The sequence below is a fragment of the Mustela nigripes genome, chromosome 4, assembly GCF_022355385.1.
Source record: "Mustela nigripes isolate SB6536 chromosome 4, MUSNIG.SB6536, whole genome shotgun sequence".
In the NCBI taxonomy this organism is placed as follows: Eukaryota; Metazoa; Chordata; class Mammalia; order Carnivora; family Mustelidae; genus Mustela; species Mustela nigripes.
In genome coordinates, this window is record NC_081560.1 from 41,537,869 (window position 1) to 41,549,729 (window position 11,861).

The 11,861-nt window shown below is 40.2% G+C and overlaps 1 protein-coding gene across 1 annotated transcript in view; it reads right to left on the reverse strand.

Moving 5' to 3' along the window:
• The window catches only part of SEPTIN7 (septin 7), a 109,850-nt gene extending 98,245 nt beyond the window's left edge, over positions 1-11,605 (reverse strand). The window contains exon 1 of the mRNA XM_059396580.1: positions 11,428-11,605. Coding sequence (XP_059252563.1) covers positions 11,428-11,488 — 61 coding nt within the window. The 5' untranslated portion in view covers positions 11,489-11,605. The remainder of the gene's footprint in view (positions 1-11,427) is intronic.
• Between the last annotated feature and the right edge of the window lie 256 nt (positions 11,606-11,861).

Genomic DNA, 11,861 nt, shown 5'->3' on the forward strand with positions numbered 1-11,861 from the left:
AGGAAGGGAAGAGATCACAGAGAGAGAGGAAGGGAAGCAGGCCCCCCTCCGAGCAGAGAGCCCGACGCGGGACTCGATCCCAGGACCCGGAGACCATGACCTGAGCTGAAGGCAGCGGCTTAACCCACTGAGCCACCCAGGCGTCCCTAGGACTCTGGACTTTTATCTTACAGATAAGTGATTCCCAAACTTGGCTGTAATCTGAAACATCTGGGGAGCTTGATAAAAACAGATACCCAGGCCACAGTCTAGAAGTAGGGGATAAGAATCATGCTTTTAATTTGTTACATGGAATCCACTAATGACTAACTATACTTAGAATACCCATCCTTCAATTAAAAAACAATAGACCCTCCCAGCCCTACCCAAACACTTTCAACAAAGATTTCAATTAAAGGTTTTTCTATCAAGCATAAACCTGCTTTCTTAATTCCCTTAGTCCTGGCCAGCACTACTGCTACCGGTGCATTTACCTCATATATCATGTTGTATTTGCATGTTTGTGGTATTGTTTCTGCATTTCCTCCACGTTGACGAAATATTTAATTTTCAAGAAGTTAGGGGCTGCAACCTTTCAACAAGTCTAAAATTATTCCAAAATTCGAAAAAAAAAATTACATCTGTGTAATTATCATTTTAACAGCACAGCACCATGGTCAAACAAAAATTTAAGTATTTTTGATGGGTCCTCTTGCCAGTTAAGTCATTCCAGTTATCTTTCTAACTCACAGATGAATTAAGCATCTCATAAAGTAACTCCTAGTCGTATTGGATTAGATCAACTTTAATATTCTAACACAAATCCCAAAACAGGACTGACTACAGTTCTATCTAGGATCACCAATTTCATCCCTTCCTGCGAAGTTCTCATGTCTCCAAACTTACACTAGACAAATACTTACTCAATTTACCCTTCTCAGCAACAAGAAAACGAACAGACTACAAGGCGTCCTTTGAGAAGTAAGGTCTTTGCAAATCATACAGTAACTATATAAAGAACTTTTGCACTTCTTTTCTATTTGCACATTATTTTAAATACCTATTGAACAGGAATCACTTCCACATAAATTTCTTGCCTTTCCACTCAGCATATCAATTCTACAGAATATAGCTGGGAGCCAGAAATGGAAATCTAACTTAATGCTTAACAGATAGCAGACCTTCAATAAAGAAATGAACCAAGAAATAAAAACTGAGCAACTAAAACACAGAGATTTGTAACAGTAAACTAGATAGCTACAGACTTCAAGGAAAGAAGGTAGGTATATCCATGAGAGAAACAGGTGAAAAGCTATACATTGTTAAAAAAAAAAAAACTACTCACATATTGCATTATTTAATAGCCCCCTAACTCAGAGCATAAAATCAAATGTTCCTGAAGGTGACATTCACAAGTTCAGTATATTCCACTGAAAGCGGGGAAGCCAATCAGTTTATACATAACAAATACCTCTCTCCAATAATGTTAGAAATGTAAATGAAAACAAGTTTAAGGGACTGAACTAACAAGGAAAATAACAGGAAGGCAGAAGAGGTCTATTTAAAGATATTCTTGGGGCACCTGGGTGCCTCAGTGGATTAAAGCCTCTGCCTTCAGCTCAGGTCATGGTCCCAGGGTCCTGGGATCCAGCCCCACATGGGGCTCTCTGCTCAGCGGGGAGCCTGCTTCCCTCCCTCTCTCTCTGCCTGCCTCTCTGCCTACTTGTGATCTCTGTCTGTCAAATCAATTAATAAAAATCTTTAAAGATATTCTTTAAAGTAATGCTTACAATTCTAAAATATTGAAACTACAAAATGTCTCAAAATAACAAAATAGCTGTACAAATCAGGATATCAACATTGGAACACTAAATACATATTAAAATAACCTGCATATAGATTAATCTACCAAAATACTATGTCAAATAATATACCAAAAACTATATTAAATAGTAAGTGAATAATATCCTGGTTTTGTATAAAATTTAAGAGTTTACAGAGTACTTTTATTTATATTACCTCATAATATATAATTCACACCAGAGCTTATCAACTCTGGTTGCTGATCAAAATTATCTAAAATACTTAAAATGCAAATTTCTGAGCCCCACCTCATAGTGAACTAAGCTTCCAAAGGTGTTAAGCACTGAAAGTGTTTTCAATGTCTGACCAGCGTTAAGAACCACTAATCACTAATATACCACTAATTAAAACCATGAAAAAATATATATAATTAAGAAAGAACAAAAATTAACCATCAGCAATTGAAATAATTTAATGGTTTTTTTCCTCCTGGTTAATTTGTTCAAATTCATCATAAGATCAACTAAGCATCTCTATTAAAACTTCTTAAAATTAAAAATGATTCATTCATTACTAAAAAAAATTTCTTTATATAGATCACCTCACATCCCAGAATGCTACATGTAACAAATTTTTACAATGCTACATGTATTACCCTGGTTACTTTAATAATAGCATAAACAGAAAGCACTAAGATAAAATTACTATGAAGATTCTGCCTCCTCTTACACAAATAATGATCTCACACAAAGTATTTACAGTAGTCTCTGAAATTAACAACACCAACCAGAATCTTCCCCATAAAGAAAAAAACTAATTATAATCTGTATAGAACAATTTGAACATTAAGGATACAAAATGTTACTCATGTAAAGAAACACTAGTGTGACCCTTAATGTGAAAGAGCTTATGCTATGAAATACAACAGTAGAAAGTTTAAATAAGTAAACATGTTAGTAGTACTTAAGAAATTGATGACCTCAGTCTGTCTAACTTTGAAGGACACTGAAGTTTCACACAAATCATTTTATTCCAATTTCCTTCAACACTGCTCACCAAACCACAAATACCAAGTCTTAAAAAAATAGTATCAAAAGGAGTGCCTGGGTGGCTCAGTCGGTTAATCATCCAACTATTCCACTCAGGTCATGATATCAGGGTTTTAAGATCCAGCCCTGCAATAGTTCTCCACAGGCGGTGGAGCCTGCTTAAGATTCTCTCTCTCCCTTTACCTCTGTCCCTCTCCCCAACTCTTAAAAAAGAAAAAAAAAAAAAGTACCAACAAATTTATTAACCAGACTACAGTATAGCTTTTGATCAATATGGTGGATTTCATTAGTAAATATAAAAACTCAAAGCACAAATGAATAAATTCACAATAATCTTAAAATTTTTGTTTCCCATCCTAAAGGTCTCTCCTAGTATTAAGATTACCAGACATGCAGACTTAGATGTTCTCCAGTCCTCTCAATTTCATGTTCTAAATTACCTCTTTCAATATATGATACCTACTAATCACCCATGTACTCAGGTTCAGACACTGGATTCATTACTCCCCACCAACATCCCCTCACAACCATCCCCTACACTTCATGTCCTTTGACACTATTCTAGTTCTGTCCTTCATCTCTTTTTTTTATTTTTTTTAAAGGATTTTATTTATGCATTTGAGAGCGGTAAGTATGCGACAGGAAGGGAGTGGGCAGAGAGCAGCAGATTCCCCAATGAGCAGAGATCTGACATGGTGCTTGATCCCAGGATCCTGGGATCATGACCCAAGCCAAAGACAGATGCTTAACCGACTGAGCCACCCAGGTGCCCTTGTCCTTCATATTTTAGTCCTAAGACTGCTTTGTTAACCTCCCTCAATTCACTGGCCCCACCTTGGTGTTCTAGCTATTCCTACTGCAATTACCATCATGATGTTCATGGTTACCATTCTTCTTTTAAAATCCTTCAATAAAGATTTTTTTTTTTTAAATACTCAGTACAGGACACCAGATCTCTACTTATGAGTCTAGTTCCATAAATTACCACGAGTTCTCAGCCTACAATAAATATCCTTCCTCCTCCTCTGTCTAATCACTCCTATTTACCTTTAAAGATTTACCTTTTCCAATTTAGAAAAGGTATCCTGCTCTATATTTTCACTGTATGCTCTACATACCTTTAAATTATATCACAAATGATTTACTAAGTAAATGCCAGGTAGGGATAAGTGAACAAAACACAATCCTTGACTTTAAGAAACTTAAAAATAAAGGCAGAAAAATAAATAATGGCCATATAGTCTGATAACTTTTTTTTTTTTTTAAGATTTATTCATTTCTTTTAGAGAAAGAGAGAGAGAAGGAACACAAGTGGGAGGGAGAGGGAAAGAGAACCTCAAGTAGACTTGGAGATCAGCACAGAGTCCGACAACACAGGGACCAATCCCATGACTCTGAGACCCAAGTGGAAACCAAGAGTCAGATGTTCAACTGACTAAGCCACCCAGGCGCCCCATGGTAACTTTTTTTTTTTAAAGCTACCATCTGCTCACTATATGAGGCTAAGAACTTGCCACGTTATCATCTAATTCTCATTTAATTATCTAATAACTTTGTGATTCCCACTTTACAGAAGAGAAGGCAAAATTCTGTTATTTGCCCAAGATTCAGTTAAGATTTAGACATGCGAATCCAGGTCTAACTCCAGAACTTAAGCTCTTAATCACCTTCTATCTCGACTGTCACAGCACTTAACTCAGTATCACCAGTGCCCATCACACAGCACAAGGCACAAGACATGTTTGCTAATGAATTAACTTGAGTGGTGAAGTCCTAAGCTAGTAATGACTTAACATCAATACTACAACTTTATCTGATAATGTCTTGTGTCAAAGGGTTCAGGAGCTCTGATTTACCAACACATGTGAAATAATCAATGTCCCAAGTTACTCATATAGTTTATAATAGCAAAATACTGAAAATGAATGTCTTATCAGAAAGGGACATGTTAAATCATAGCCTACCTATAATGGGATTATACAGCTATATAAAAGAATAAGAATGCTCTTCATGTACTGATATGGAATAACCTAAGATACACTAAGTGGGAAAAATTAAAAGGTGAGGAAGAATGTGTGTCTGATGTTATCATGGGTGGGGAAAGGAGGGAGGTATGTTTTTTTTTGCTTGTATATGTAAAAATCACCTCCAGAAGAAACATAAAAGAAACTGTTAAATGGGTTGCCTGAGGAGGAAACTGGGTTACTTGAGGATAGGAATAGAAAGCTTTCACTACATATCTCTTTTTAACCTTCTGAACTCTGAACCAAGTGATTGTGTTACCTATTTGACAATATGAACACCCCCAGCGGGGCGTCTGGGTGGCTCAGTGGGTTAAGCCTCTGCCTTCCGCTCAGTCATGATCTCAGGGTCCTGGGATCAAGCCCCACTTCGGGCTCTCTGCTCAGCAGGGAGCCTGCTTCCCCCTCTCTTTGCCTGCTGCTCTGCCTACTTGTAATCTGTGTCAAATAAATAAATAAAATCTTTTTTAAAAAAACACACATAATAAAAAGCACTTTCAGAAATGAAAACACAAACACTAAGTAACATCCATAAGGCCATGGGCCATAGCTTTCTTGATTGCTACTATTTTGCAGTGTCTGACACTTTGTTAGCAGTTGAGTATTTGTTACATTTACAAAAATCTCAAATTGCCACTGCAGGAATATTTCAAATATATTTTACAAAGTAAAACTGGAAAAAATTCTTTTAATTATTCTGAAAAACAATCAAGGCCTTATCCCAAGCCTACTGCTTATGAAACCCTGGAAGACTACTACAATCTGTATGCTTTTAAAAGTACCAAGATGATCATTTTACTATAGTTTCATGTTTTCTTTACATTTCAAATCTTTCACAATAAACAAGTTAGGGGGGAAAGACTTTAAAGAGCTACCCAGAAAAACCACTTTAAATGAGTCCACTGCCTGTGAATCACATCTTACTCAATGAAGCTGTTTCTTTTTTAAAAAATTTTTTAAAAACTCACCGATGGACATTAGAAATCAGGCCAGCAGAGCAATAATGGCACAAGGGCACAAGAAACTCTAGGGTGGGGGTGCCTGGGTGTCTCAGTCTGTTAAGAATCTACTTTAGGCTCAGGTCATGATCTCAGGGTCCTGGGATCAAGCTCTGCACTGGGCTCCCAGCTTAGCTGGGAGTCTGCTTCTCCCTCTTCCTCTGCCTCTTCCCCACCCCCAATGCCTTCTCTTTCTCTCTCTCTCTCTCTCTCAAAATAAATAAATAAAACCTTAAAAAAGAAAAGAAAAGAAAAGAAAGAAATGCTAGGGTAATGGAAATGTCATTTATCTTTAAAAAAATGATTTATTTTATTTATTTGAGAGAGCAAGAGCACGTTGAGGGGGGCAGGCAGAGGCAGAGAATCTCAAGCAGACTCCTTGCTGAGCACAGAGCCCTCTGCAGGGCAATCTGACAACCCTGAGATCATGACCAGAGTCAAAACCAAGAGTCAAACACTTAAGGATTAAAGCACCCAGGCACCCCAAAAATGTTCTTTATCTTGATTGGAATAAAAGCTACAAGGTGTATATAATTGTCAAAATCCAATGAACTGAACACTTAACTGTGCATTTTTTGTATGAAAGCTATACCTCACCTCAAAAAAGTTACTTAATTTGGAAAGCATTTTAAAAAGTGCAGATTCCTGGGACCCTCTCAGAGACTGTGAATCTTTGCATGTGTGGTGGGAACTAATCCGCATTTTCAACAAGAGGCTGTGGTTGATCCTGATGCATGAGGTTTATCAATTATGCTATGGAAAATACTGACCTAGCATAATGTTATGCATCCAGTTAACTAATGATCACATTTACAGAAATTCATGAATTAAATTATAAACTTACGTACGAACACATACACACACACACACACGCTACCTAGGTGATTCTGATTACCAATTTTGAGAAATATAGTGAGAGCTCTAAGAGGAAGAATTATGGACTAGCTGATTAAGAAAGACTTCCTTCTTCTGTTTCCTATGATTCTTCAAAGGCTTCTCCATCACCTGGCACAGTGGCTCTCAATCTGGGGTGATTCTCTCCTCTCCCCCTCACCCCATGACATTTGGCAAGGCCTGCAAACATATTTTTTTTTGTCACAACTGGGAGAGTGCTATTGGCATCTAGTGGGTAGAAGCCAGGGATGCTGATAAACATTGTACAATGCAAAGAAAAGCCCCCCAAACAATTACAGAACTCCAAACTACAATAGTGTCAAATTTGAAAAATTCTGACCTGGAGCCTCCCCTCTCAAATGAAGCTACCAAAAGTACTCAGTTGTGACCCCAAAGGTATACAGAACAGAATTTACATGTCACCTCTTCAGGAAAATCAATTTTTACTTCCAGACTGGTGGGGAAGAAGGAGGGAGAAAGCCTCTTTACACTGCATGTAAGGCAAACAAATAAAATGTAAATGTAACATGAATAAGATTTTTTTTAATTCAAAATAATGTGAACAGAAACAACTTCAAGGTTATTTATTTACTCTCCTACTTATTTACTCTCCCCAGCCTCAGGGGATACTTATTAACTCTCCTCAGCCTTTTGAAGGTACTTTTGAAGTTAAGAGACACTTGCCTCAATAAAGTACATAAACTTTAGAATGACAGGCAAAACCTCATCTTTAGCTACCTTCACTTAGATTTTTTAGGGCTACTTACTGCAGCATAGTCTAACCCAGTGCTATTTAAAATGTGGTGTGTGGACCAGTGAGCCAGTCTGAACTGTTTATCGGATTATATCACAGAAGTATAGAAACTAAATTTTAACAGAAATGAAAACTTTTATAGCAAAATAAATTTGTCTGTTGGGATTGAAAAAACATTCAGACTGTACTTCCCCTTCTTTAAATTCATCTTCATTTAAAAAAAAAATTTGCAGTAGTTTTTGCAATAGTATCAGTCAACAATGGATTAGAAATTTCAAAAGAAACAGGAAAGAAAAGGTCCTTTGTCAGTTTGAAAAGCAGTATCCTAACTGCATCCTAACTGATATATCTAGTAAGCAATGCCAGGATTTAAACTCATGTCTGCTTCACACCAAAGCCCATATTCTTAATCATTATACTATATTTGTCTGTTATCACTTTGAACTCAAATCCCTATATGTAATACTACCTCTGGAGAACCGGACTGGACCAGCACAAATCAAACGGACCTATATGTCTGGCGTAAAGCCTTCAACATTGAAAGCAAACCAAGCTGCCTCCTTGGCCCCCTTCCCTCAGGCTCATGCCCAAAACTTGGCTCTCTTGATTTCTGATGATGTAAATGGACAAGACAAAAAATAATAATTAATTAAATTTTTAAAATGATAATTTTATTAGTATATTATAAATTATATATGTATACATATACATGTGTGTGTGTGTGTGTGTACACAAAGTCTAGAGTAGAGGCCCTAAACAATACTATCTTCTTTCGGTTTCTCTGGGTCTTGTCCAGATCTCTCTAACCACATTTCATGTATGGAGCACAGAATAAATAAATCCAAGATAAGAAAAAGTCATATGGACTTAACAGCATTTAAAGTCTTCACTTCTCACATCTGGGTGGGTCAGCTGGTTAAGTGTCTACTTTTAGCTCGGATTATGATCCCAGGGTCCTGGAATCGAGCCCCATGATAGGCTCCCTGCTCAGTGGGGAGTCTGCTTCTCCCTCTTCTCCCTCATGCTCATGCTCTGTTGTGAGCTCTCTCTCTCCCTCTCTCAAATAAATAAATAAATAAAATCTTAATATCCTCCTTTTCAGACCAAGATCTCCACACTATACCATAATGTTTAAAGACCTCTGACTTGACCCATCCATGCTGCACATCCCCCATGTGTTTTCCCAGTTTTGACTACAATTCTTAATAAAAATGTTATAACCCAACCCAATACACAATACATACAAAACAAAATTTAACCCTGCCTAAAATTCATGCTAAGTGCAATGTACTGCTATCTTCTCTTTCTTTCCTACTTTTTAAAAATCATTACATGTCCATGAAATTGGTTTCAAAACCCACTAACAGACCTCAACCTGCAGTCTGCAAAACACTGCTGTAGAGACCAATAGTCTACATTTAACACTATGGTCTCATCTGGCAAGTGTAACCCATAATCATGCTACCTTACAATTCTACTCAAAAACACATTTTTTTCCTACATCAGTTTCATGGCACAATAAATTTAGTGTCATTTACAGTCCAGATTTAGTTACAAGGAAAAACACACACATTTTTAAAAAGTTAGTTTTGCCTCAAAATTCAGTAAAATACATACATGTTAAAGTTAAAATTTTTCACCCTCTAACAAAAAACTGCAGAGAGCTTATTAGCTCAGAATGTAAGACATGGTCCTCAGCTGGTAATTTAGTCATAGAACAGTACCCTACTGGCAATTCCTAGAATAGAATCTATAGTGAGTATGTGTATCATCAACAAGAAGTCTGAAGCCAACCTACTCTCCACTATCTTCACTCTGAATAGTCTATGTCACCTGACCACCCCCATTACTGAGACCTTGAAAACCACAGATCTAACTCTTCCTCCTACCCAAGTTTTATGTGCGCGGTGTGTCTGTGTTGTTAACATTAACCCTCTAAATCGCTCTAACATGTCAGGAGCCTTACCCTGTGATGGACTAGCTCAGAAGTTCTAGCATACACTTATTTAAGATTATTTCTGTGGGAAAGTGTGCAAATGCAAGCAACAAATTTTACAACGAACTTCTGAAACAACCTATTGATAACACTACCTTTCATGTAGCTGATATACTGAAAACCTTCTCCAAATCAAAACCAGAAACCAAAAATTCTTAACCAAATTACAAAAATATCCTTTCTGTAAATTAAAATCTATTTGATATAAACACAAAAATAAATTTCTATTATCAATTATGATCTTCCATTCTGCAAGCCTAAGTGGGTGTATGATATTTTTAAAACTATATCAGGAGAGCTTGGCTCCACCATGTTGTCCCATCACAGAATAACACACTACTACCATACACACCATCTATGTGGCTTCCACATTTATTTCATAGTTCCACTCAACCCTATCTCCTCTAGCCCCACCCACTGAACAGCTGGGTGAGATGAAAGACAGTTTCCTGCTTTCCCCAGCCCCTTCTCTTGCTATTTGGAGGAATAAGGGATCCGGGCAGCAGTAACTAGCTTAATAATTTTTATCCTGCTAAGTCATCTTTCAGTCTATCAGGATTCCATAAATTTCATCTGTACCTGTACACTTAATGCCTAAAAAGTTTCTTCCTCAACTTGCTTTTATATACTTGGGGAGTGGGAAACGACGACAACTGACTATACTCCTCACGTAAATACATAAAACAAGTAAAATACTTCTCAGTCTAGATTATATGTTCATTTAGATTCTCAAGGGCACTCAGGAAGGTATTCTTCCATCCCATCAAAGTAACAAAACTAAAATAAATCTTAAAGTTTAACTTTAACCACAAACTCACCAGTTACTTCAGTAACTAAGCCAACACCTGGACGTTAAATATTCTTTCCCTCCACTATATTAAAAAATAAATAAATAAAAGATCTGAAACAGTGCACTCTGAAAATGTAACTTAGCAAATGGAAATGCGTTAGAAAAAACCTTAGTTGCTTATTTCCTACTATACACAAGTATGAAATGGAACTCAGGAGTGGAAAATGTGAATGAAATGGCCTTGTTCTTTTTCCAATACGTGGGGGAGGAAAGGAAATGAAAAGGCTTCAGAAGAGAATAACTGAAAATACTGAAATATGTTCAAAAATTAATTTCCTTAAACATCACCAGTATTTCCAACTCGTCCCTTTTCCAGCGACCCGTTCCCACCCTTTCCGCTCCTCGGGAGGGGTGGGGGCGCCCTTCCCAGGCTTTCGCTTTCCTCTTTTTCCTAAAAATTAAGCGCAAACCAGCTCCTTAGCCTCCGCACTCAAGCCTCGCCCGCCATCCACCGGCCTTCGGGGCCGCGCCTGGGGAAAGGAAACCCCGAGAGGCGGGGAGGCGGAGCGAGGGGGCGACACGGCTGCCGGAGCCTCTGCAGCCTCCACCGCCTCCACCGCAGCTTCTGCCTGCTGCATCCTTCTTCCTCCCTCCCCGCCGCCACCCTCGCGGGCCGGCCCACACAGCACCCTCAGCCAGGCTCGCGCACACGTCCCCACCCTCCTCGCCAGGCCCACTCCCCACGAGGGGAGCTCCGCGGCGGGTGCAGCGGCCGCGGACCGGAGGAAACAGGGCCGCGGAAGCCGGGCCGGGCGGAGACGACCCCGCTCGGGCCGCTTCGGTGGGGCGGGCGAGGCCGTTGGTCACGTCTCCCCGCTCCCCCGGCCCGTCGGCCGCGGCACAGGAAATACCGCCGCCTCTGCTCTCCTCACATTCAATTCAAACTGTCACCGCCGCTTTCTCCCCTCCCCCCGGGCCCGCCGCCACCGCGCCCCGGGCCCGCCGCTGGCCCACCCCACCTCCTTCGGCCGCAGCTCCCCACATCGTCTGAAGGCGTTTCCCCAGCTCGATCTGGCGGCCGCAGAGCCCCCCCAAGTCCGGAGCCGCCAACCTGAGTCGCAGCGGCCCAAAGCTGAGACTCACCCATGGTGCTGCTGTTGACGCTCCTCTCCTCAGCAGCAGCGGATCTCGCACTGACCGACATCCCCTCCCCCCTCCGCGACCAGCCCGGGCGCAGCGCAGCCCGCCGATTCTCCAAAGCCGCCTACGCCGGTTTCGCGGCGTAGCCGCCCGGCGTCGCTGCCCCGCTTACGCAGGCGACAGCAGGCGGACTCTCGCCTGACTCCCGCTCGCTCCTCCGCCCCCGCCCCTTCAGACGAGGCTTCCGGGCCTAGCCGACGCCAGCCTTGATCTCGCGAGACTACTCCCTCCCTGCCCAGACGCCTCTCTCCATTTCGAACATGACTTCACTGGCATCAGCGCACTTTTGCTACTCAGGCTTAGCCGCCATGTTTATATTGGCGGGATTTGGCGTCTCCAGGGTCATGGATAGTCAGGCCTCTATGTGTGTTTCTTTA